This window comes from Micromys minutus (genome assembly GCF_963924665.1).
Source record: "Micromys minutus genome assembly, chromosome: 24".
NCBI lineage: Eukaryota > Metazoa > Chordata > Mammalia > Rodentia > Muridae > Micromys > Micromys minutus.
The window spans coordinates 33,466,161-33,492,577 of NC_137959.1; the positions used below are offsets into that span (position 1 = coordinate 33,466,161).

General features: G+C 53.3%; 2 protein-coding genes across 3 annotated transcripts in view; both read left to right on the plus strand.

Annotated features, from left to right (window-relative positions):
• The window catches only part of VAC14 (VAC14 component of PIKFYVE complex), a 96,144-nt gene extending 90,329 nt beyond the window's left edge, over nt 1–5,815 (plus strand). Inside the window, exons 18-19 of the mRNA XM_080936623.1 lie at nt 939–1,089; nt 5,254–5,815. Coding sequence (XP_080792749.1) covers nt 939–1,089; nt 5,254–5,416 — 314 coding nt within the window. The 3' untranslated portion in view covers nt 5,417–5,815. The remainder of the gene's footprint in view (nt 1–938; nt 1,090–5,253) is intronic.
• Nucleotides 5,816–6,933: 1,118 nt separating this feature from the next.
• On the plus strand, nt 6,934–26,273 carry MTSS2 (MTSS I-BAR domain containing 2). Of its 2 annotated transcripts, none has more exons than XM_080936714.1 (14): nt 6,934–7,233; nt 11,456–11,517; nt 11,609–11,682; nt 12,338–12,422; nt 12,525–12,616; nt 12,696–12,770; nt 13,906–14,063; nt 14,329–14,436; nt 15,108–15,205; nt 16,867–17,083; nt 22,224–22,298; nt 22,607–22,783; nt 22,956–23,121; nt 23,287–26,273. In XM_080936714.1, exons 1-14 carry the CDS (start codon nt 7,165–7,167, stop codon nt 24,072–24,074), a joined length of 2,244 nt encoding a protein of 747 aa, XP_080792840.1. In that variant the 5' UTR covers nt 6,934–7,164; the 3' UTR covers nt 24,075–26,273. The 2 variants fall into 2 exon arrangements, with proteins under 2 accessions (XP_080792840.1, XP_080792841.1); XM_080936715.1 differs by having other exon boundaries at nt 16,963–17,083.
• Nucleotides 26,274–26,417: the final 144 nt, after the last annotated feature.

A 26,417-nucleotide genomic window follows, 5' to 3' on the forward strand; every position in this document is an offset into this window, starting at 1 on the left:
GTGGTGCTATGGCTTCTGCCCCTTGGGATAAGAGGAGGCACTAAGAGGCTACCTAGTCCTCTGCTACCTGGCACCAGGGCCTGGCTGTGCAGGCTCCCAGCACCCTCCCAGATTTCTTGTCCTACTGGGAGGCAAGACCACTCTCCAAGACTCAGGTCTACTCTCTGAAAGGTGTGCCTCATTGTCTACAAATAATATCTGCCATTGTTTAAGATGTTAGCAGAGCAGTACTACAGAGGCCCAGGAGGGAAAGGAGAGCCTCTCTCCATTCCGGTCTCCCTGACAGGCCTTGGACCGACTTAGCCACCTTGAGGTGCAGACATAGATCCTAGAATTGACATAGATGCAGGGCAGAGAATGAGAGTGTCCCTGACCTTGAAGGGGTGAGGTGGTGATAAGTGGCTGTGTCTGAGATGGAAATCCAAATCACCTCCTGGACGTTGGGCTTTGGTGTGCACCTCACTGCACACAATGCATTTTCCCATCTGCCCTCCCTCAGCGAAGCCCTAATCCACTCTTTCTCTCTAGCTCATCCTATTTATAGCTCACATGCTGGCACGTGCAGCGCCAACTGGGGAATCTGTTACTCCACAAGCCCCCAGCCCCCAGTCTTCATTATAAGGAAGCAGCTGAGCCTAGGGAAGGTTAGGGTTAGCCCAACAGCAGGTTTGGGGATCTTAGGCTGTGGGGGGTGCTAGATAGGTCGGTCAAATGGGTGGGTAGGAAAAAATTGGGTCATGGAAATGGCTAAAATTCTATGAGAGAAGGGGGCCCAGGCCGGGCTGCCTGTAGAGGAGCAACTGCTTAACCCTAAGGCAGGTATGTCTCAGCCTAGCAGTGCTAGGTCCAAGGAGCTTCCAGTTCTTTCCCAGGGGATCTGGGCTAGTATATTCTAGAGCAGAGCTAGAATTCCTGACCCGACTTCTGCCCAACTGCAGATCTACGCCTGCAACTGCTGGATGTGAAGAACAACCCATACCTGATCAAGGCCCTCTACGGTCTGCTCATGCTGTTGCCCCAGAGCAGTGCCTTCCAGCTGCTCTCTCACAGGCTCCAGTGTGTGCCCAACCCTGAGCTGCTGCAGACTGAGTGAGTGCTGGGCCCCAGGCACTGACTACCCTTTGCCTCCAGGCTACTCCATGGGAGATCCAAGGGGCTTGCTGAGATGCCCTACCCCCACACCTTACCCTTTGTCCTTTAACCCTATTTACTCCATAACTACCTTTCTATTGTCTTCAAATCCACAGCAGATCCCAAGATGGAGGTTCTGGGAGAGTTTAAAAGGCAGAAATATATAGCCATGCTTTCCCAAGCAGGCTGGGGGGAGCGGGGGTGCTTAGAGAGACCAGGCCTAAGTCTGAGATCTTTGCCCAGCAGAAGTCCCTGGAGAGAGGAGCTCTGGGAATGAATGGGTGGGAGGTCGGACAGCCAGATAGATAGAGCCCAGTGTTGGGACCTCACGGGCTTAGCTAACTTGCTACTCCATTCTATGAGATGCTCAAACTTGGCCCTCTGAGTGCTCCAGCATCATCAGGACCTGCCCACCATCATTCCAGAGGAATAGGGAACAAGAATGTACCTGCTCTATTCTTCTAGGATCCTACTCTCAGGAAGAACATAGCTGAGTTGCCCAGTCTGGCACCCTCTGGGCAAGGGGTTCCAAGCTCCCACCCTGAACCCTCTGCTGGCCCTGGCCCCACAGCCTGTTGGGCTGTGTCTATATTTGGTAACCCTTGGAGGCTTTGCCTCATCCACAGGCATTTGGCATCGGAGATGGAAAATTTCACTTGTCAGGTCACCATGGAAACAAGCAGAGCCACTGAGAAGATTTACGCTGAATGGAGTGCACCCAGCTTGCATCAGCTGCACTATGTGTCTAGAATTCCCTCCTAGGCCATTGGAGTCACTCAGCAAGCCTGGCGCCTTGCTGCAGTGAAGGCCTCAGGCATTTGCCCTTAGGATAGATGCAGACAGCCTCAGGATAAGCCTGCTGCACTCACCTCCCTGCCCCTTCCCCTGTCAACTTTGTGCTGCATGTGTCTCATCAGCTTTGGTGTCAACCAAGTGAACTCTGAAATGTTTGGTGGGTGGAGTATACTCAGGGTTCAAGGACGACGCCACTGTAGTTGGGCTACATGTCTGGATCACTCCTTCTGAGAGTAGAAAGATACGGTGACAAGAAGCCTCCTCAGCCTGACTACTACATTGACCCTACATTATCCAGGTAGGCCCTAAGGAGGAAGGGGGAAGGCACCAGGAGGACACTGTCCTGGGGCTGGCCTCAGGCCAGGCCAGAAACCCTGATACTTCCCAGAGCCCCTTTTGGGGGGCTCTTCTGGCAATATCTTGTCTGAAGAGGGGAGGGAAGCCTGTCCGAGTCAAGGCAAGATAAATCCTCAGAGAGAAACTAGATAAACAAGTTTCTTCAGGAAAATCTTGAGCCCAAGGAATGAGTCTTCTATGTAAAAGACTCTAATGTGGGTCAGTGCATGGTTTTGAGTGAATGGGATCTGGACCAGGTTCTCCATAACTTTGCTGTGTGGCCTCAGGCAGATTCCATACCCTCTCTGGGCTCCCATTTTCTTAATAGATGCACATGTGTGCTACATGGGCAGGAGGTGTTGGTAGTTCCAGCCTTCTAGCTTCTGCAGGGACCTGGGAAAGTTGAGTGTAGACACGGGCATGGACACAGTGGATGAAAAGGGATGTCAGGCAGCTGGAGGAGGAGTCAGGTTGCAGGGTTGGGGTGCAGAGGGGCAGCTCACACTCTGGAGAGGGGCTGTCCCAGGGTGGAGCAGGCAGCTGGCCTGCAAGCAGAACAGCTGGGGAGGTTTTCACACTCACCATCCTGCATTCTCACCAAGGCTTAGGAGCCATAGGCCACGCTCAGGCTTTCTACCCATCCTAAGTGAGGTTAAGAAAGGATTCTCCAAAAGGAAAGCTAGTGGCAGATGAATGGGTAGAATGGCAGGGGAGTGACAGCTCTGCTCTAGACTTGCGAGCGAATCACCATCCACGCTGCCACCAGGTATCCCTGTTACCTAGCACCTGAGTGCTGCGGTGGGTAAAAGATGCTTGTCACCCCAGCACTGGCGAGGTGAAGGCAAGAGGATCATCAGGCCAGCCTGAGGTACAGGAGATGCTGTCTCAAGCAAGCAGCAAGGCTGGTCATGATGGCTAGAAATGATCCCCTACCATGAAGGAGGTCCAGAGAGCAAGATACATCTGCTTCCCCAGGCCCCAGTCTGGGTATCTTTCTGTTCTAGTTTGCTTTCTCTTGCTATGACAAAACACTAACCAAAAGCAACTTGGGAAGAAAGGGGTTTATTTCATCTTACACTTCCAGGTAATAGTCCAGTCACTGAGGGAAGTCAGGACAGGAACTGAAGCAGAGACCATGTAGCTTACTTATTTGCTCTGTATGGTTTATTTGTTTTGCTTGAACAACCCAGGACCACCTGCCCATGGTAGCACCACCCACATCAATCATTAATCAAATATGCCCACATGTATTCCTTCAGGCCTCTCTGCTGGAGGCAATTCCTTAATTGAGGTTTCCTCTTCCCAAGTAACTCATTTGTGCTGAGTTAACAAAACAAGAATATCCCTCAGTTCCTCAGAATAATCCCTGCTCTGGACCTTTGTCCCCACATTTGCTAATGGTATTGTTATGACAGCATGTAGACTCGTGGGCACACATCCCACACTATCCCCAGTGTCATCCCTGTGGCCTCGAATCTCTCCCAGACTAAATGGCTTGGATAACAGCTAGCCACACTCTGGAGCTAGTACTACCTGCTGAGTCCCTCTGCCCCCTTAGGACAGCAGCACCTCTACCAATAGCTGCTGGGCCCGAGAAGCCCCAAACGACAACCAAGAGGTTGTCACTTTCACTCTTCAGCCAACAGTGATCAAGCCCTGGCTCAGGAGGCAGTGGCTCAAGGCCCAGGAAAACATTGGCCACAGATGCTGTCTAAGATGTTTCAGGCAGTGTGTGTCCTCCTCGAAAGAGGAGAGGAGCAGTGTGGGCCAGGGTATGGGAGGTAGACTGATGTTTCCAAAGTTGCATCTGGGAGCAGTTGTGCCCTGGTCCTAGCCACAGCAGTGCCTTCAGGTAAAGCCATCGGTTTTCTCACTTGGCCAGCCTCACTGGGGAGGCGCTACTGTGGGGGCTGTCTCCCTACTCCAGACAGAGCAGCCAGGTATGCCAGGCCTTGGGCTGCCTGCTCTCAGAGTGGTAGAGCTGTATGTAGTGCCCATCCCATACCTGAGCTGGGACTGACCGCAAGGCAAGCTTCTTTCCTGTTATATTGGGAGTATATAACCTTCACTCAGGCCACAGCATGTCTCCTGTGGCAACTTCTTTTACAGGCTAGGAAATGGAGTTTCGTCTAAGGTCAGATGTCTAGGCCAGGCCTGCCTATCCTATTTCTTCAGCTGCTGTCAACGCTAACCATGCTGGGGCCTCTTCACCAATCCAAAGGTCCCAGGGAGTCTCCTTAGCCGAGTGGGCCACAGCCTTCATGAAACCCTTTGCCAGAGCCTCTAAGCCAGTGAGCCAGAATGAAGTGTGGGAAACAAAGAATATGCTGGAGGGACAGTTGGGAATGGGACAGGGACCTGAGTGGCAAGCTAAACCCAGCTGATGTGAGACAACAGGACTGGTCCATCCATGGGTGGACCAGGTACACTGGATATACTGCTGTGCAGAACAACTAAGAATGGTGGCAGCAGGAGTGTGGGTGCTGACAGCATGTCCTTTGTAAGACAAGCTCTTCTCTGGGAGCAGGTAGTGATCATAGGCCTTGGGACTCAAGGCCTGCCAAGTTGTGGGTCTAACAGAGACCTCATGGGTCCCAACAGTCTGCAGCCTCAGCCATACCACAGAGAAAAGGCTAGGCTGCTGCCTCCCCCTTCTCCCCAGACCCTGTTCCAGGCCCCAGCTGCCTTCCTGGCTGGCTGCTAGCCCTGGCTCTCACCCCAAAGGGAGCCACTGGTAAACAGGAAATGCTTCCCCATGCAATGCCTGCTCTGGGCGCCATCAACAGCCCACAGGCTGAGAGACATCCAGGCAGCGCCGGTTGGCTGTTCCCACCAGCTGCAGGAAAGGGGGCGGACATGAGACCCTAAGCACTATGGGTCTGGCTGCCGGGAAGGTGTTATAGGCAGGAACCCTCAGATACCCAGAGTCTGAATCCCACCAGTACCTACCATGATGCAGACACTGACTCTGACTTCTGTCCGTCTTCCCAGGGACTGTCTGAAAGCTGCCCCCAAGTCCCAGAAAGGTGACTCCCCCAGCATCGACTACACAGAGCTGCTACAGCACTTTGAAAAAGTCCAGAAACAGCACCTGGAAGTAAGACACCAGCGCAGTGGGCGTGGGGATCACCTGGACCGCAGAGTTGTCCTCTGATGTGCCTAGCATGGGAAAAGGCCCTAGTGGCCTAAGAAGCACTCCGGGTCTCTAGGCTGATGCTACAAGGAGCCTGAGAACCCGCCTCTGGCAGGACTGGACCCAACCACCAGCCCAGGATAGGGAGGGGGACAGTCTTGGCTCTGTCAGCCCCCGCTCCTGGCAGCAGAGCACCTGGACCCCAGCACTGTCAGCTACACCCTGGCTTGGGACCGATGGCTTCTCTTCCTGAGTTGAACCACAGTCTCAGAATCTAGAAGCAGCCTCTTTCTAATCTCCATCTGGGAGAAGAGCTTGACCTTGGCCCCAGAGCACTGACATGGTGTGTGTGCATATGTACATCTGTGTGGGTAATGCACACAGGTCAGCACAAAGACCTCTACAGAATGATGTCCATCCCTGCCCCAATAAAGACATGACAGAATCCCAAGCCTGCCTGCTCCTTCTCTGCTAGCACCTATGCCTAGCCTGACGCTGCAGCTGCCCTGGAGCCTCACCTATCCTGGAAAGCCAGCTTCATTCTGGGCCCTGATGGGGATGTGAGTCCCGGGCCCAATTCTTCAGCACCAGCACCTAACTCCTGGCCTTACTCTCATTCCTTAATCCTGTTTTCTGATTCCCTGTGCAATGTGGATGTCCCCATAAGCAGGAATGGCTCAGCAGGACACTGCAGATCACGGAGCAGTGAGAGGAAATAAGTCAAAGATGTCCCAATCTTTGACTTAGCTCAAAGAACCTCTGCGTCCGTCACATGGCTTTGGGTTCTAGGGAACCCCTAATTGCCTGCTGCTGCCTGTTAGTTGCCAGGAGCTTGTACCTGCTTTTTCCCCTGGAGCTCTATGCGTCCCCCATGAGAGTAGGTTCACCTGGAGTCTCCTGGACGACAGCAGTACTTACCGTCTCCCACATGCACATGCGTGCATCCCCACACACACTACACTTTGCAGGTTCAACACAGACCCCCCCCCCCCTACTCACGAGGAAGTTGGGCCAGGACACCACCATTTCCACCCCTAATCCAGGTGACATCTTAGAAAAGGAACTGAAGGACATTTGTGCAGGAGGGTTGGACTTTATAGATGGTCTGTGGTGGGCAACACCAATGCGGTCAGCTCCCGTTCCCCTCAGCCTGATGCTCACTGCTACTCATTAGGCCTGGATGCGCTTAAGACCACATCTGTGGCGGGTTTCATCTTTGTCGAGCCCAAGGCCTTGTAGGTGCAAACCCGGCGCTGCTCCTGCTTGGAGGGGCTGGCCCGGCCCCGCCCCTGCGCTGCCCGGACCCACGGTGGCGCCCGCTCCCGCCGGCCCCTCTTGCCCGACCAGTCTGGCAGCGCCAGAGCTCGGATTTCAAAGCCCTGGTTTCTGGCCGTGAATGGGTCCTCGCCCGCCCGGCCTTTCCCACAGCCCCCTCCCGTGCTCCCTCCCCGCGGCCCTCCCTCCGCCGCGCCCACGTGACGCCCGAGCTTCGGCGGCTCGGATTACCGCTGCCGCCGCTCCAGTGCCCGCGCCGAGGCTGCGCCGCGAACTGCCCGCGCCGCGCCCCCAACCCCACCGAGCCATGGCCCGCGCTGCCAGCCCACGGCCCGCAACCCCGGAGCGCGGCGCGGCCGGCCGCTGAGAGCGCGGCCCAGAGGCGGGAGCCCCGGCGCGGCCCCGGAGCAGCGCCCGCGGCGGTCCGGCCCCTCCCCTGCACGGCTCCCCGCGCCCCTTGCGCGCCCTGCCGCCGCCGCGCGGCCGGCCCCAGCATGGAGACGGCAGAGAAGGAGTGTGGCGCCCTGGGCGGGCTCTTCCAGGCCATCGTCAACGACATGAAGGTACCCCAGGCGGGCTCCGGGAACGGGTCTCATCTAAGGAACGTTTGGCGGACAGTGGTGTCCGGCTATGGTCATGCAGTGCGGGGTGTGTGTGTGTGTTTCTTATGGTTGTGCAGCACGGTGTGTGTGTGTGTCTCTGTGTGTATGTGTGTTTCTTGTCTGATCCTGTCCTGCTGCTGCGCCCGCCTTGCGCCCAGTGCCTGTCTGGGTCCGGAGGGTGTCCGTGAGGTTGCCCCGTAGGATCCTGACCCAAAGCTGAGCATCCGAAAGACCCGAGACCCCTAACTATGAATTGGGTTTGTCTTTAGGACCGACCTTTAAGGCCCTTTAACGGATCCAAGGTCTCTCGGGCCTCCGCCCCCTTCCACCACAATACCACATACACACACACACACACACACACACACACACACACACACACACCGACGCCCCAAAGCCCCGAAGCCCAGACAATGCTGTCACCGTCAAAGCAGGAAAAAATAATAAAGCAAAGAATCATTAACTCTTTCCCCGCCAGCCTCTGGCCTCTGCATGGACGAAGCCCCACCCCCGCTCCCCCCCCCCACACACACACACCAACAACCCCAGCAAGCTCCAGTACTCCAATTCTCGGGTGGGGTCATCCCTGCAGTCTGAGAGTAGGACTGAATCCACCCTGGGGAGGAGGAAGGCTGTGTGTTGGCTAAGCAACCTGGAGAGCGCTTTCAGCAACCCCCACTTCCTGATCACTCAAGGTCAGACTGAGCAGGCACCCCTTTCAGATGGGGAAACTGAGGCCTGAGAATGGCTCAAGGTCAATAAGGAGACCATTGGATCCTGCTTCCCAACCTCAGCCCTTATTATCCATCTGGTAATTTACTGAATTTTCCCTCACCCCAAAAGAGGCCAGTGTTTGACAGGACTACTCCAAACTGACTAGACAGGGAGAGTGAGTAGCACGGTAAGAGTCGGAGTGCCAGTGTCCCTGCCCTGCACTGTACCCCTTGATCTAGGGACAGATGAAAAAACGGGGAAGAAACTAGGCCCTGCACTCCTGAGCCTTCCCACGCCCTTACCCTAGGCTCCCACTTAGCAAGAGCAAACCAGAATCCTACTAGACCCTGGTGGCTGCGGAACCAACATACAGGTACACCCTACCCAAGGACTCCAGAAAAATGCTTTCTGAAGGTGGTGGCTTGTAGAGAGGCAAAAAATTGGGGCTCCCCTTCCAGTACTGCCAAGGAACACCCCAGTGAGGGGAGGCATCTGCCAGATACTTAGACACTTGCTCCCTAAGAAGAGGCCTGAAACCACATTGACCTGGGACTTGCCAGTTAGCGCATGTCATTGCCTTCCCACAGTTCTATACTTTCCCCTGGGACCCCCCCCCCCACACACACACACACACACATCCCTGGCAACTCCACCTGAGGGCCTCATCACCGGCCCTCAGCATACTTTACCCATCTTGTAAGCATTCTATCTTGGTGCCAGCATCCCTCTCTGAAACTGGGTAGCCAGACCACCTCCCCTCGCTGGCACTCCTGGGCTGGCCGAGGGTGGGAGCTGCCCGCACTGCCTTCCACTGGCAGTCGCTCAGCAAACACTGCAGCAAGCAGCCGCTTCTGCCCAGACCAGACAGCAGGATTGTGTCCTCCATTTCTGCCAGCTGTGGGGGACTCTGTTGAGACACAGGTCCAGTCTCAGCGAGGAGCTTGAGCTAAGTGGCAGGCAAGATTTCCAGATATGTGGGGCCAAAATGGAAGAGACCTTACCAAGTGCTGTCATATCACATTGCTATACCCCTATCAATGACAGGCATGTATTAGGGACCCTGAGGGGACCAGCCACCTGCACTGATTGGTTGGACTTTAAAAGCTGCTGCTGGCTGGCTCACTCAGTGGCCACTGTCAAGAAGTTCAAGGAGACTCGAGACTGCCTGGGGCTGCTCCCCAGTGAACTCTCCAGGACTCTCTCTGGAGTCATTAGAAGCCCCAATTCTGCAGATGGGCCTGGGAGGAAGGTTCCCCAGTCAGAGGAGGATGCAAATCCAGAGGCTGAGAGGGCCCTGAAGAGCTCCTTAGCTTGCCCTGCCTTCCCTGTCTCTAGCCAGCTGAACCCAGAGGCTTGAACTTGCCTGAGGCCCTAGGCCTAGTCAACAGAGGAAATGGAGGCCTCATCCCAGAAAGTGGGCTCATCCTAATCCAGAGTGAAAAGTGTCACACAGAAAGGCTCGTAACAGACACGGGGCTTTTGTCCTCTTAACCAATTATGTCCAATTTGCCCACAGCAAGTGCCCCCCTGAAGTCTACACACAGGCCCTGATTTTACAGCTGAAGAAATCCGAGGCTAAGAGGCATGCATACCCAGGGTCACCCCAAAAATCCTTTTCTGAGACTAGAGCCTGGGTCATCCCAGACAAACCACAACTACACCCGTCTCATCCCCTCTACTCCAGAGCGGTCTCGATGCTTGTGGCAGACCTGATGTCTCCCACTTTCTCTCAGTCCCTGTCACCTCCCCACAGGGACTGTGTGTAGTTGCTCCTCGCCCTGCTTCTCTAAAAACAGGGTCCCTTCATCCTTATATGTCAACTGTAAGATCAGACCTGGACCCCAATCCCTAGGCCCTCAGATAAATCAGCTAACCTTACTGAGCCTCCAGTTCCCCATCAGGAAGATGGGGCAACAATGAGTTTCATTCAGGATTCACTGAGAGCTGGTGAACGATGCCTGAGCCAGCGCTTAGCCCAGAACACCTGGCCAGCAGGTGCAGTTCCTGTGACTCGTGATGACACTCGGGGGCTTAGAACCTGGGCCAGGTGAAGCTAACACTCTCCCTGGGGCACCTGTCATTGAGGCCTTTTTTTTTTTTTTTTTTTTGCCTTTGAGGTTCTTTATGAACCATGGGGGATGGGGGAAAGAAGTCAGACTTAAAGACTGAGGTGTGCAGATCCATCTACTGAGGGTAAATTGGTTGTACTGAGGGTAAATTGGTTGCTGAGGGGGCCGAGCTTTCCTGGAGACCAGGAGAACTAACTTTGGGCACCCTGCTTCCCCAGCATTTTCTCACACTCTGGAGTGAGGTCTTAGCAGGCTTCCCTGCCAAGTAGCATTTAGGAGGTGTGACGGTACCCCATCTTGAAAAACCCTGAGAGGCCGGTGCCTGGGTTAGCTCCTCGGGACTGCCAGGGACAACCTCACAACCTGGTGGCCCTTTTTTATCCAGAGCTGTGTGGGTGGGGACAGCCCACCCACAGCCACCTCCTCTTGTCCCAGCCTTACTATGTTTCTCAAATATTTGCTTTCCCTGACACTGACTTGACTGGGCAGTAGGAGGGTGGTTTCGAGGGTCTGTGAAGCAGCCCGCCTCCTTGCTGTCCCTGGAGAAGCTGGCTAGACCTACCCTGGGGTTCCAGCCAAGCACAGCACCTCCCAGAATCCCGGAACCTGAGGTTCCTCTGTCCCCTTTACCTTGGTACTGAGAAGCCTCAGTCCCAGTCAGTCATACCGGATAGGAACTGGGCCTTTGCTAGCCCTCAGGAGTACCCCCAGGCCAGGGCTGAACTTTCTCCAGGCCTGGCAGCCATGAAGGGAGCACATTAGCCAGAAAGGCCCCTTAATCAGACTGGACAACTCAGTCACCAGGAGCCCAACCTCCCTATTGGGAAACCCCCCTCCTAATATAGAGCCTCTGGCCAGGCTAGGATAAAGGCCACACTGTTCCCCTGGAGGGGAGAGGAGGGGCTGGAAAAAGGTGGCTCTGTTGGCCACACAAGGCCCCATTCAGCCTGGGGCCTAGTTGTCCCAGGCAAGCTGACCAGCCTGTGTAGCAGCCATGGCCTCCCTGGGTCTGTGAGCCACCAGTGCTGGCCAGAGATGACTGGCCTAACGGAAGCAGCTTCCGGGCCACATTAGACCTGGTGTGGTTCTAACTCTGCCAACCTCTACTTTCCATCACAAGAGGTAGGGATATAGTGCCCTTCATTGAGCTGAGCCCAGAGCCTTAGGAGAAAGCCCCCAAAGAAACCATCCATTTTCTCCTCCGCCTCCCCCAAGGGAGCATGGGTACCACCTGGTTACCAACTACAGACAGGTAAGACTTCATGCCATCCTGAGTCCTGGGCTACCTCCTCTCTATGAAGACAGGGCCATCTCAGAAACTGCCCGGAGGTTGGACAATATGTGGAGAGCCCTGTAGCTCTGTCTCACAATACCTTTCTTCCTTTCCCACCTCACCACAGAGCTCCTACCCCATCTGGGAAGACTTCAACTCCAAGGCTGCAAAGCTGCACTCCCAGCTGAGGTGAGACTGCAGGGTTGTCCAAGCTGGGGAGGGATGGATAGGGGATGACCGCTCACCCGATGACCATACACTCCACTGTGTATCTCCCCAGGACCACTGTGCTGGCTGCTGTGGCCTTCCTCGACGCCTTCCAGAAAGTAGCTGACATGGCCACCAACACCCGAGGTGGGGAGGGGGTGTGGTCAGAGGTGGGGGATGCACCCAGTGGGCCGGGAGGCTGGAAAGGGATATGGGCCGTGGGAAAGACACAAAGCCCAGAATGGAGACCTTAGCTTCTGCTGTGATGGCATGGGGCAGGTGAGCAGTGACAGAGATGTTACCAGATCTTCTTGCTGTGGGTTAACCCTTCAGTGACAGTTAGCGATTCTATGATTCCTCATCCAAGTGCCTTCTGAGAGTTATATGGGACACGTGAATGTACTTGGGGACTTGGAAGACCCCTTTTCCTCCTGATCCATCTAGCAAGCACCTGGGCTTCTGTACTTTTGAGTGATTACAAACATAACCCAAGCCTTATCCTCTGGAATCTACAAATACCTGGGTCTCAGTAAAACCAATCGGGAACTTTGCTGACTTTTTCTTGAGTGACTGGTCTTTGTCCCAGCTAAGAAAGAGGGAAGGCTCCAGAGCAGGTCAGCAAGGCATCCAAAGCCACCAAAGGCTAGGATGGCCCCATGTCCCAGTGGCTACTGGATTGTTGGTGATGGGGGCGGGACAGGGGCGGCCCTTTGAGGAACAGCGCGCCGCCTAGTGGCCCGAAGCCGGGACTACAGAGGCCCCCCAGCCAGGCCCCTTCCTATGCAGCTTGCTTCCTTGACAGGGGCCACGCGGGACATTGGCTCAGCACTCACGCGCATGTGTATGCGCCACCGCAGCATCGAGACCAAGCTGCGGCAGTTCACCAAGTGAGTGGGCAGAGCCGACCATAGGGGATAATCCCAATTTAGAGAGGCCATCTTTGGCCAGACTCAGCCCCCTAGCCCTGACCCACAACTCTTTCCCCACAGCGCGCTGCTGGAGAGTCTCATTAATCCACTGCAGGAGCGCATCGAAGACTGGAAGAAGTCTGCCAACCAACTGGACAAGGACCATGCGAAAGGTAGGGCGGGGCTTCGCGGGGTTTCCTGAACCTTTCCACAGGGACCCCTTATTATAGCTCCCCTCTTGCCCCTGCACAGAGTATAAACGAGCCAGGCATGAAATCAAAAAGAAGTCATCTGACACGCTGAAGCTGCAGAAGAAAGCGCGCAAAGGTAGAGTGCACAGCACCCACTGAGGCCCAGCCCCTTGGGCCCCATTCTGTAGCCCCAACCACCCTGAGAGGCAGTCCCGAGCATCATCCCGGCCAGAGGGACCCTGTCCTCCAACACAGGACACTCCAACATGTCGGGTGGGACTGAGGGAGCACCCCAGACGGCCCAGGCCCCCACCCCTCCCCAGGAGTGGCTCATCCGGCTGTCTTTCACACATTCTTTCTTTCTCTGTCTCCTCTCCTCCTCCCACATCCGTCCTGTAGAGCTGCTTGGTAAGTCAAATGTCCGTCCCTCCAGCTGCTCCGTCTCTCCTTGTTGCATTTGTCTGCCTCCGCCCCCACCCCCCAGCTCAGGGCCATTGGAAAGAACCTCTCCAGTCCAAGAAGGAACAAGAAAGGCGGTCGGTCTAAGGGAGGGGCCTGGGGCATAAGAGTCCCTAACAACTGCTGGGTCACACTGCCAGGCCAGGAGGGGTTCACTGGCTGGGCAGGGTGGGGGTCACAGGCCCTGGCTGCCCAACTGCCACCCGGCCAACCAGGTCCTTACCTGTCACCGGCTCCGTCCCTGTCACCATTTCCTCCACACCCATGCTCTCTCACCTCTCTCTGTCTCTCACTGCTCCTGTGTGCTGCTGTTGCTGTTCTTGTGCATTGGTCCCTGAGCTGAGTTATGACCCATGCTGAGACACACTCCTCTTTGCTCCCTAGGCCCAGCCATAGCTCTCCTGACCCCTGCACCTCTTAGTGGCCTGGCCTGAAGCTGAGCAGAGCCCTTACCCTGCTGTCTGTCCTGCTTTCAGCCATTTCCCTCTCTCTACCTCTTGAGGTCAGGGTTCTCATGCTGGGGCAGTGACGGCATCCTGAGAGGCCTCCAGCTGATCTCCCTGTGGTCTAGCCTACCCCAGATCCTGGGTGGCTGTGCTGCTTGGTGTTGCTATGTGTGTCTGTCTGTATGCCTGTCTTCTCTGCCTGCTCTGGTGGGACCAGCCCCTCCACAAGCCTTAGAGTCTGCTCCATGCTCCCTGGTTCCCTTGTCCCCGACCCCACAGCCAAAAACAATACACAGGGGCCTAAGCCGGGGGTACAGCCAACCAGGCCAGCGTCCCCAGCGCGGCCTCTCTTCCCTACCCCTGCAGGGAAAGGAGACTTGCAGCCCCAGCTGGACAGCGCGTTGCAGGATGTCAATGACATGTACCTGCTCCTGGAAGAGACGGAGAAGCAGGCTGTGCGCCGGGCACTGATCGAGGAGCGGGGCCGTTTCTGCACCTTTATCACCTTCCTTCAGCCCGTGGTGGTGGGTCTCTTGATGATGTGGCGCCTCCCCCAGGGAGGGGCAGGGGAGAGACTCAGGATAGACCTCTTAACCCTCTGTGCACCTGGCCTGAAAAGCAACTCTCATAGCTCTTGACACTCTGGCTGAATCTAGACAATCTTGATTGTACAAGGTGTCGACATTGAACAGGGAAGGGTGAGAGAGGAGAGGCCTAACTGGCCTGTTTGTTTCTCCAGAGTGGGTGGGCAGGTGTAGGGGATTAGGCACTAATTGGCTGCTTCCTTAGAACGGCGAGCTGACCATGCTGGGGGAGATCACCCATCTGCAGGGCATCATTGACGACCTGGTGGTACTGACTGCAGAACCCCACAAACTGCCTCCCGCCAGTGAGCAGGTGCGGCCAGCCCTGGGGTCAAGGGTCAAGAGCGGGAACAGTGAAGAGATGGGGACAGTAGAAAACAGAGGGAGGGTTTGTGGGGAGGCCCTTGTGAGAAGAAGACCAGATAGTATCCAACAGCCCCTGTGGGATTTCGGGGAGCTCCTGCCCCTGTCACAGATGAAATGCTCAGAACCCAATAGGACTCAGACCAACACAGAAGGACAGAAGCCAGGTCCCTAGGGTTTGGCCCTTCCCAACACAGAACCAAACCCACCCCACATAGAGATATACACACCGAACTTGGCAGCCCCTGTGGTTGGGTACTTGCTGTGTACCCTATACTCCCCTCAGATCACCCCACTGAGTTCTCTCAGTGGTGGTCTAAACTGGCTCCAGTTCACAGGAGAAAACAAGACTCAGCTCCCCAGATAGTTCCAGCCCCCCCGTATCATGGCATTCCCAGCCTTGAGATGTCAGGGGTGCCTGCTTGACCCTTGTCTCCTGCCTGGAGCCAATTGAGGCTCAGTAAGAAGCCCATGTTTTTAAAAGGCTGAAGTTGGGCTTGGGAGCCTCAGGTTCATCTTGGGTACAGAGTGGAAGGCGTCCTGCCCGACCGGCTCTCTGAAGGATGATAAGACACTACAGGTTAGGAGCTGCCTCTAGTGACCGCCCATACCTCTGTCCAGGTGATCAAAGACCTGAAGGGTTCTGACTACAGCTGGTCATACCAGACCCCACCCTCGTCACCTAGCAGCTCCAGCTCCCGGAAGTCCAGTATGTGCAGGTGGGTGTCAGGCTTGTGGAGGGAATCCCAGGGGGGTCTTGGGAAACCCAGTAAAGTTATGTAGGCAGTGGCTTCAGCACCCCAGAACTCACACAGCAGCCACGAAGCGCTCACGTACAGGTGAAATGGATGCACACAGTAGCTTCACTGATGGGGCATTGTGTGCCAGGAGCCAAGGCTTTTTTCTACAGTGATTCCTGCCACCATTGTGTTAGGGCTACACTCGGGTGGGTTGCTGTTTAACTATTGGTCTCTGCCAGGCCTAGAACAATATGGTAGGGAAGCAAGAATGTGAGATCAACCTGGGCATGGTGGCGCAAGCCAGGAGTGATTCTAGCACTTGGGAAGTGGAAGCAAGAAGGACAGGGATTCAAAGCTAGCCTGGGCTACTTATTAAGACCCTGTCTAAAAAAACACATTTTTAAAAGCTAGGTGGAGTATCCGTCATGGTGGTGCGTGCCCTTAATCCCAGCACTTGGAAGCAGAGGCAGGGAGATCTCTGTGAGTTCAAGGCCAGCCTGGTCTATCTACAGAGTAAATTTCAGGACAGCCAGGGCTATATAGAGACCCTGTCTCAAAAGAACGAAGGAAGGAAAAGAGGAAGAAAGGAAGGTAGAGGGAGAGCAAGGGAGAGAAGAAGGCAGGTGGGGTGACACATGTCTGAAGTCCCAGCATCTGGTGGGTTAAGAGAGCAGGAATTCAAGGCCGTCCACAATTATATATCAAATTGGAGGCCAGCCAAGTCTATAGGAGACCCTGCCTTAGTAAACAAAACTAAAAGGGGGCCTGAGATCAAGAAGTGGTGTGATAGTTTCCAGGGATATGTGTCTGGGCTTCGGGGTAGAGGACACTCTGGCCTGTGCGTCTCTCAAATTGGCCCCAGGCAGTTGTGACAGGCATCAGCACTTAGAGAGATGGAGGCTAGGAGTCGTGTTCACCCATCAGTCTGGCCCTCAGGTTGGATTTGAAGGTCACAGTTCCAGGGTCCTCAGGTAGGGAGAGCAATGAACTCAGAGCAACTTATAGGTTAGGGAGGCTCTGTCCCAGGGACTCTTCTTCCAGAATTCTCTCTGGACACTGGGAGCTAGAGAGAAGCGGGACCCAGTGATCAGTACATCCCACAAGCGCATCTTCAGACCTTGAGTGGCAGTGGTTGTCCCAGGAGGAATGTGATAATAAAGATGTTTAGGGGTGGTGCTTGTGAGAGCCGAGGTGATGTCTAAGAGAGTGCTACCCAGAGGTGGAGTGCTGGGCAAAAGGTACTGGACTGTGACCAGACATCAAACAGCAGACTGAGGAGGCTGTTTAGAAACTACCAGGCTTGTGTCTGTTCTCAGTTTCCAATGCCTGGTGACTCAGCTTCCTCATCACAAACCTCAGAACAGTCTAATGACGCTGTGGGAGGCAGAGGTATACCCAGTGGGAACTCACTTTGGGTATACCCTGACAGAGGACTCCCCAGCACTGAGACATACAATCCCAGAACCTCCTCCGTAGTGCCTGGGCCTCAGGACCTTGTAGTCTGACACTATCTTTTCCTTCCTTTGCTCCTCATCTCTTACCCACCCTCCTCTGTCACCCTTCCTTCTCTGTCTACACCTCTGTCTACACCTCTGTGTCTCCCTATCTGGCTGCTGTGCCCTCCCCCTTCACTCCCCTAGTGCCCCCAGCAGCAGTAGCAGTGCCAAGGGTGGCGGAGCCCCATGGCCTGGGGGTGCCCAAACTTACTCACCCAGTTCCACCTGTCGCTACCGCAGCCTGGCGCAGCCAGCCACCACCCGCCTCTCCAGCGTCTCCTCCCACGACTCTGGCTTCGTCTCCCAGGATGCCACCTACTCCAAGCCCCCTTCGCCCATGCCTTCAGACATCACCAGCCAGGTGAGAGAACTTTGGGAGGACCCTGTGGGTTGGGGAACAGGAGCCTCATGCTGACCTCTGGCCGTCCTTGAGAGGGGAAGCAGTCATGGAGACTGGTCACATGGCCTTCCTGCTTTTCCACAGTTCTGTTCGATCATTGATCTCCAACTCCATGTTTAAACAGTGTCTCGCTGTGTTTCAGATGAGTCTCCTAAATAACATACCTGAGTTTCGTTGTTTTTATCCAAATCCAGGGCATTGTACAAACTAGAGAAACAGCCTATTGATAAGCTACACCTGCAGCCTTAGCTATTTGTGGTAGTTTTATTATTGCTTTCTGGGGGCGGGGGGTTGTCTGCATGTATGTCTGTACTATGCATGTACCTGATGTCTGAGGAGGCCAGAAGAAGGCATTAGCTCTCCCAGACTGGAGTAACAGACCGTTGTGATCTGCAATGTAGGTGCTGGGAAGTGAACCAACGTCCTCTGGAAAATGCTCTTAACCACTGAGCCATCTCTCCAGTTCATGTGCATATGGTATTTTTGAGTCAGGTTCTTAGTTTACACAGACTGGTGTATGTGTGTGTGTGTGTGTGTGTGTGTGTGTGTGTGTGTGTGTGTGTGTGTAGGTGTGTAGGTGTGTAGGTGCACATATGTGCAGATGTATATGGACACCAGATAATATCAATCTTGAATATTATTCCTTAGTAATTTTTTAAGAAAGAGTCTCACTGGCCTGGAACCTGCCAAGTAGACTAGGCTGGCAGGCTCCATGTGTCTGTGCATCCTTAGTGCATGCATGAATAGCCAAGCTTGGCTTTTTTTTTTTTATTTATTTATTTTATGTATATGAGTACACTATAGCTGTTTTCAGACACACCAGAAGAGGGCATCAGATCTCATTACAGATGGTTGTGAGCCACCACGTGGTTGCTGGGAATTGAACTCAGGACCTCTGGAAGAGCAGCCAGTGCTCTTAACCTCTGAGCCATCTCTCCAGCCCATGGCTTGGCTCTTTCATAAGGGTCCTAAGGTCCTCACTCTTGCAGGGCTAGCACTTTATCTCTCAGTGCCTAGTGGTCCTGGGGTTATAATTAAAAGTATGTCACATTCTCTCTTTTTTTTCTTTTTGTTACCACCCAAGAAGGCTTAGGGCTCTTTTATTCAGTTGATTCTTTAACATTTTTTAATGATTTATTTATTTTTATCCTATGGACACTGGTGTTCTGCCTGTTTGCATGTGTGAGGGTGTCAGATCCTCTGGAACTGGAGTTACAGTTATGAGCTACCATGTGGTTGCTGGGAATTGAACCTGGGTCCTTTGGAAGAGCAGCCGGTGCTCATAGCCACTGAGCTAATTCTTCTAGCCCCAATATTTTTTTTTAATCAAGGGCAAGTTTTCCCTGTATATTGCAGAGTGGCCTCAAACTATCAACACCCCTTGCTTCGTCCTACCAAGGGCTAGGATTACAGGGGTGCGCCGCCATGTCTGGCTCTTTTCATTTTATGCTTGTAGGAAAGTTGCAAAAAGACTTTGGAGTCCCCAGGTACCCAGCCCACAGTCTTACCTCAAAGATAACATCTTATATAACCACCAAACAATGTTTATTTCACCTCCTGTTTGGGTTTTTTGGGTTGTTTGAAAGTGTCTCACTGTAACTCAGACTGACCCCAAACTCTCAATCTTCTTGCCTCTGCCTTCTTAATGCTGTGATTATAGAGCTGAGCCACCACACCCAGCCTAAATACAAATGTGAAATTCTTTTTTTCTGGTACTAGGAATAGAACCCAAGGAATGCATGCTAGGCACGCACTCTACCACTGAGCTGTCTCTTTAGCCCCCAAACAATGTTCAGAACCAGGAAAACCAGACTGATCTAAAAGTATCACAAGGTTTACAGTGTTTCATTTTATTTCCTCTGGCTGCCCCACCCCCACACATTTAGCTAGTTTTTTCCCAACTGTCCTTTTATCTAGGCCCTTCTCCCTGTCTATTTGTGTAGATGATTATTTATTATGGTATAATGGATTAATAAATAGTTCTTTGATTCTATGGGTTAAAATCTATTACTACTGAGTCTCAAGAATCTTAATTGATATATACTACCCACCCATACAGAGAAGGAACCGTATTACAACACTTTATCTGAATAAGTCTGAAAATTGAACACACTTGTACAGCCAGTTCCAAAAACAAGACACAGCTTGACCCCCAAAGTCCCTGTGTACCTTCATTGCTATTCCTTCTCCCAGAGTGATTGCTGGTTATAATGTGTGTGTGTGTGTGTGTGTGTGTGTGTGTGTAAATATATACATATATAACTTTATAACTTACCAGGCTAGGAGTCAAGCACTTACACAGCATGCATGAAGTCTTAGGTTTAATCCCAGTACCACAAAAATGCTACATATATGATTTATATGAAGTCATACAATATGTATCTTGTGTATTGACTTCTGCCCTCAACATGTTTAAGATAGATGAGCTTCATCTGTTTTATGTGGAAACAGGTATTATTTTCAGATTATTACAGAATTAGTGTGTAATTTATTTTGGTGTTCTGGGTTTTAGTGACATTTAGATAGTTCCCTGGTTTCACTTTTGTTGTTGTGATAAAATATCCTAACCCCCAAAAAAAAAGTTTAGTATGGTAACTAGTGGGATTTCAATGCATGCTATCAAACCTCTAAATGAATTAAGTACTGACAAAAAATATTCATATAGTGTTATGCCAAAATGCCTTTAAAAATCTATATATGTATTCCTCTTTTTTAAAAAATAAAGTTGTAAGAGAGAAAAAATATCTTTAAAAAAAAAGTTTAGAAGAGAAAGGGATTTGCTCATTTTATAATCCAGATTATAGTCCATCTCTATAGGGAAGCCAGGGTAAGAGCTTCAAACAGCTAATCATATTGATGCTGGAACGGGGAGAGAAAGGGATAAATTCCTGCTTGTTTGCTTGCTTGTCTCAGTTGATTTCTCCACTCATACAGATTAGGGACTCCTGCCTGGGAATGGTGCCACCCTCAGTGGACAGGACCAATGAACTCATGTCAACCCCAAAAGACATGCACACAGGCCCATCCAATGTAGACAGTTTCTAATTAAGACTCTCCTCAAATGATGCTACATTGTGTTAAGTTGGCAAAGCAACTACCTCACTTATTTAAGAACAGTGGCTACTCAGACTGCTTTGCACGTTCTAGTACACAGACCTGTAGAAATGTGAATAGGAGCAGAATCATCAAGTCCCAAGATTCTTATTAACAAGGTTATGACAGTTATTGTCCATGCTGTATCAACACCGGCTCTTGTATTTTGTTGCCTTTTCACTTTAACCGTTTTGAGAGGTATACAGTAGTAGCATTTCAATGTTCCTTACGACATGGTAGAATATTTTTCATACCTTTTTTTTCGTTTGAGACAGGGTCTTACTATGTAGCCCCAGCTATCTAGAACTTACTCTGTAGACCAGGCTGGACTCAAACACAAAGAGATCTTCCTGATCTGAGTTCTGGAATTAAAGTTGTATGCTACCAGGCCCAATGTATTTTCATACTTTAAAGTCCATTTGAGTATCTTCTTTCATGCAGGGCTTATTTATATAATTTGCCCGTTTTTCAGGGGAGAAAGTGTGTGTGTGTGTGTGTGTGTGTGTGTGTGTGTGTGTGTGTGTGTGTGTGTGTTGATCTTTAGAATTTCACACATATATATACATGGCCTTCATCAGAAATATTCTAAATATGCTCTTACTTTTTGGTTTCTATTTTTGTTAGTCCTACACATGAAATAAAACTATTTCTCCCACATGTACATGCACCACCTGCATGCAGTACCTAGGGAAGCCTGAAGAGGGCATCAGGACCCTTGGAACTGGAGTCACAATTGGTTGTGAGCCACCATATGGGTGCTGGGAACCGAATCCAGGTCTTCTTACAAGAACAGCAAATGCTCTTAAAAGATGAGCCCCTTGAGTCGTATCTTTGAAGGACTAGAAGCTCCTAGTTTTACGATCAGTCCATCGTATCTGTTTTAAAGTCACTCATATTCTTGCTGTCCACTTGAGAGACTCGCTCACAGACGCTCTGTCCTGTCTTCCAGCCCTTTTCTTTGTCTTGCTCTACTGCACTGGTGGATACTCGTTGACAGTAAATGTCGATGGCGGCCATCTTGGTCTTTTTCCCAACCTCAGAGGGAAAGGTGTCCATGTTTCTGTGTGTCTTCTCTATCAGGCTAGTGAAGTTCCTTCTACGGTGCATAGTTCGTGTAGTCTTCCTGTTCTTCTGCGAACGCCATTCAAGTTTCTTGCTGAGTTTTAATACTGTTTTGGTTTTTTTTTTGTTTGTTTGTTTTAAGTCATATTGTGGAATGTGAATTTCAGCAATCCCCTCTACCCTCTCCTCTGAAGTCTAGTGATCTCCATCAGAGACTGCATGGAAATTTTGACAGGGGAGGGAGCTTCCGAAGCTACCTTGGTTTAGCTGGTCCATCACAAGCTGGTGGAGCTTCACCAGACTCCACCTCTGACTCCGTGCCAAAGTCAGCACTTCTTCCTTGTCAGCTCCTTGCCGCTCCTGGACTGGGCTGTCCTCTTCCTCCCTGCCACACACTTGTGAACCTGATCTCTGACCAGCCTCATCCCGCCCAACTGTTGCCAAGTGCCTAACCCCAGCCCCAACCCTCCCTTACTCCAGGTTATACATGTGTCTGTGCACAGAGAGCTAATGGGCAGCTGGGCTGAATGTTCCTAGGATAGCGCTTGGGACTCCATAGTGCCTTCCCTGCAGGCCATCCCTTTTCTGACCATCAACCCAGATACCCAAACCAAACGCCTGTCTGAGTCCTCAGTATCATACCTTCCCTTGCCACAACACACAAGCTGTCAACCGTGAATCCTAAGTTGAAGCCTTAAAATATGTGGCTCTTGGGCTGGGTCATAGGCAGGTTAGTGTCTACAGGGTGTGCCCTGGGATACCACCTTCCGTGATGGTCTTGGTTGGTGGATGTAACCCCAGGAGCAGAGTACAGAATGAGGTACTGGATCAAACTGCCCACTGCCCACCACTGCTGTGACCAGAACTCTTTTCTCTTCCCTGTCTCCTTGGCCTGTGTGCCCGCGGGCCCCCCATCTGTGACCACCGACTCACCTCTGCATGGCAGAAGTCCTCCAGTTCTGCATCCTCCGAGGCCTCAGAAACCTGCCAGTCAGTTAGCGAGTGCAGCTCCCCAACCTCGGTCAGTACCCCGGGCCCCTGGCTCACCCATGTCCTCCTGACCTGGGGTGGTCACCAGAGGGGGGGTGCAGGGGGAGCCAGAGTCAGCAAGGAAGCTGCATATACTGGTACCTGTCTTTGTGAAGCATCCATCAGGTACTTGCTGAGGCCATTCGAACACCCTGCCCCACCCCTAGACTGCTGGGGCAGATCATTGCTGCCCACCAGATTCTAGCCTTGGCTGTGATTGCACCCTCTGAGCCTCAGCTACCTCCCCGGCCATATGCAGTAAAGCTAAGGCTCCTTCTGACTTCTTACCACACCCTGCAGGACTGGACCAAGACTGGTCCCCATGAACAGCCCTCAGCTACCACCCTGCAGCGGAGGAAGGATCGCGTGGAGCTCCTCCGAGACGCTGAGCCAGGCCCTACTGGTGGAGGCACTGTGGGCTCCAGTGGAGAGGAGGTACCACGAACCCGGATGTCCCCTGCCACCATAGCAGCCAAAGTAAGTGGACAGCTCCCCTGCTAGGCCCCACCTTACTCCAAGGCTAATGCCAGGATGCTCAGCAGCTGGTCTTCAGGACCTACTCTGTCTACCTTGATGGAGCCACCTAGAGTCCCATGAGAGGGTGGAAGTGGAGAGTGAGGCTTCAGTCCACCATTTTCCCTACCCTCAGCATGGTGAGGAGGTGTCCCCTGCTGCCAGTGACCTAGCCATGGTGTTGACCCGTGGACTGAGCCTGGAACACCAGAAGAGCAGTCGGGACTCACTGCAGTACTCCAGTGGCTATAGCACGCAGACCACCACACCTTCCTGCTCCGAGGACACCATCCCCTCTCAAGGTGAGCCTGGAGGGAACCCACAGGCTGGGCCTTTGCAGCCTCAGGACAGCTGGGATAAGGCTCATACAGAAGAGGCCATACTTCCCTCCCTGTGTCTCCCTTGAGTTGGTATGGGCTTCAGGGACCAACTTGGCCCTGGGCTCAACACGCCCTGTGTATCTCCAGGCTCAGACTATGACTGCTACTCCGTGAATGGGGATGCAGACAGCGAAGGCCCCCCTGAATTCGACAAATCATCCACCATTCCTCGAAACAGCAACATTGCCCAGAACTACCGCCGTCTGATCCAGACCAAGCGCCCAGCCTCCACTGCAGGGCTGCCCACTGCAGGGCTGCCCACAGCCATGGGGCTGCCCTCAGGTGCACCTCCCGGTGTGGCCACCATCCGCCGCACGCCCTCTACCAAGCCCACTGTGCGCCGCGCCCTGTCTAGTGCTGGCCCCATCCCCATCCGTCCACCCATCGTTCCTGTGAAGACACCCACAGTGCCCGATTCTCCTGGCTATGTGGGGCCCACACGGGCAGGCAGTGAGGAGTGTGTCTTCTACACAGATGAAGTGGCCTCACCTCTGGCTCCAGACCTGGCCAAAGCCTCCCCAAAGAGGCTCAGCCTGCCTAACACAGCCTGGGGCAGCCCATCCCCGGAGGCAGCTAGCTACAGCGGGGCTGTGGCTGGGCTGGCCACTGAGGACGATGAAGAGCGGCAACTGGCTGCCAACAGGCACAGCCTGGTAGAGAAGCTCGGGGAGCTAGTGGCTGGTGCCCATGCCCTGGGTGAGGGCCAGTTCCCCTTCCCGACTGCCCTGTCAGCCACCCCCTCGGAGGAGACACCCACTCCACCCCCTGCTGCCACCAGTGACCCCCCAGCCGAAGACATGCTGGTGGCCATTCGACGCGGCGTCCGGCTGCGTAGGACCGTCACCAATGACAGGTCGGCACCCCGCATCTTATGATGATGCCACCCACCCCTCCCTGTCTGGGCCTGGCACAAGTAGGTGGCCTGATCTGTGAGCAGCGGCACAGCCAGAAGACAGAACAGCACCAGGAATGAGGCACAGCCACTTTACAGAAAGAGACAACCAGGCTGGATCTCAGCATCTCACGGGAAGTGACTTCCCCTATACACCTCGCCAGGACAGAGCCTGTTTTATACTTTTCTCACCTACTCAACCCTCCTTTTCCTTCCTGCAGGCCCCATTTCATCCAAACCCCAGAGCCCATAACTACGGGCTGGGCCTGCTCCATGGGCCCTACCTAGCCTGGGGTCTGCAACTCTTCCTCTGGCCCCGCTACCCTCCAGGGCCATATGCCCAGCTCTTTCCTTGAATGCTGGCTCCCTCTTCTCCCTGCCTGGGCCCTGTCCTATTTCCTCTTGCCTTTGCCCTGTCTCTCCCAGGCTCCTCTCTTTGGGGGACAGGGTGGTCATGGAGGGGCCAGGCACACAGTCAGCTGAGGACCTTTTTGTAACTGGGTTTAGGGACAGACAGGCTTCCCAATAAAGCCAGACTCACTCATGGGAAAGAGAGCTTGGAGGGAGGGAATGTGGGGGCCTTGTCTCAGGGGACCCTCCAGTTCTCCCCCTGTGAGGAGTAGCTAGTGGAAGTGAGGCAGGGTAGACAGGATGAGTCTAGAGCCCCATACTGGGTGTTTCAGATGTCCTGATCTTGTCTGGAAGCTTTGAAGCTTTAACTCTAGGGGCACCTGGGGTTACAGTTTCACCCATTGCTGAAGAAAAGGGCTGGAGCATAAGAAGGTATGGGGGGAGCAGTATTTTATGACTGTAATAAAATGGAGCTGACCCTAGACAAGAGCTGTGTGGGGCAAGCTGGTGGTACAGGGTGTGTGTCTTGAGTGCCTGAGAGAGAGGTGTGGGAGCCCCATGGTGGGCTCTCCTCAGCCAGAGAAGTGTAGAATCAGCTCTTCCCAATCCAGGGGAAGCTACTCTTCTTGCCAGTGTCTGAAGTGTCGGTAGAATATGGCTGGTGAGGGTAGGCCAGGGCCTCTGGCCGGTCTGTTGTGGTCTGAGTGAGCTGCAGGCCCAGCTGGGAGCAAGTCTTGGAAGGTTGGTTTTGACTTTCTGTTGACAGAGGCAACACCATCCCAGGAAAGTCTTTGCCTGCAGGCCCAGCTGGCGCTGGCGGCAGGGGACAGAGAAAGAGTGGGTCCTGCCTCGGCTGTGAAGCCCAAGTCTGAGCAAGTCAAAGCACGTTACGCATAGGCCAGAGGAGAGATTCGGGAAGTAGAGCAGGCGGCAGACTATAGGTAGCATTCTGCCTGACCCCACAGGGAGTCTAGAGAGCATACCTTGGTCTCAGTGGAATGGAGTCGAGGCTGACCAGGGCCCAAGGATACCATGGACTGGTGTCCTAGCAGGGCAGCCCAGTAGGTCCGGTGAAGCAGGGATTCCTGTGTGTGGGCGGAGTTGCCACAGGGCCCCCTGAGGCTGCTAGAGAGTTATCTCCAGGGTCTGTCTGAGACCTGGCCCACCAAGAGCCCCAAGTCTAGGGTCCAGGAAAGCAAATAGCCAGATGTGAAACCCCAACGCACATTCTGGCTGCACCTTCCCCCAATAGGGCTGAGGGAAAGGGGTGCAGGGATGTTAAGTGGGTACATGTGGCCCCTCCCCCCCAGGGTGAGGCTGGGTCCTAGAGAAAGGGGGGCCAAGAGGATGGGCTCATTGCCATCTGGGGACTCCAGGCCCTGATGGGAAGGGAGGCCAGGGACTTCCCCATAAGAGGATGGGGTGGCATGCCCACCCCCACTTTTAGCCTTCCCCTCTCCCCCAGGGCTGTACATACTCCATCCCCTTGTCTGACCCACATGTATCCTCCTCCACCACTTCCTCTAGTGCTCACTTTTCTCACAGGCCCACCCTCGGGATCCGAGCCAACCACCCTGCATCACAGACTGGTTTGGGGGCTTCACGTACATTTTATCTTTTCATTTGTACAGCAAAACATTCTTTTCAAATGTGTCTTTTGACTGAAGTAACTTTTCTGGTGCTGTTAACTTGTCTTTTTTTTTTTTTAATTTATTTTGCCACCCCTCCTGGTTCCTACTCACCCTACCCTCCCCCACCCCCACCCCTATCCCATTACTTCTTACTCTTTTCTTTCTGCAAAGTTTTGGATAAATTCTCCCATCCACCCTGTTTTCCATCCTTTCCTTGATTTAAATAGTCACTGCTACAAAGTAACAAGTGCACTGTGAAGATCCAGTATTAATAAAGTGGTACTGTAGTTAATACCCCCGGCTTCCACCTGGCTTCCCTGGGCTGCCCATCGCTAATCTCTGCT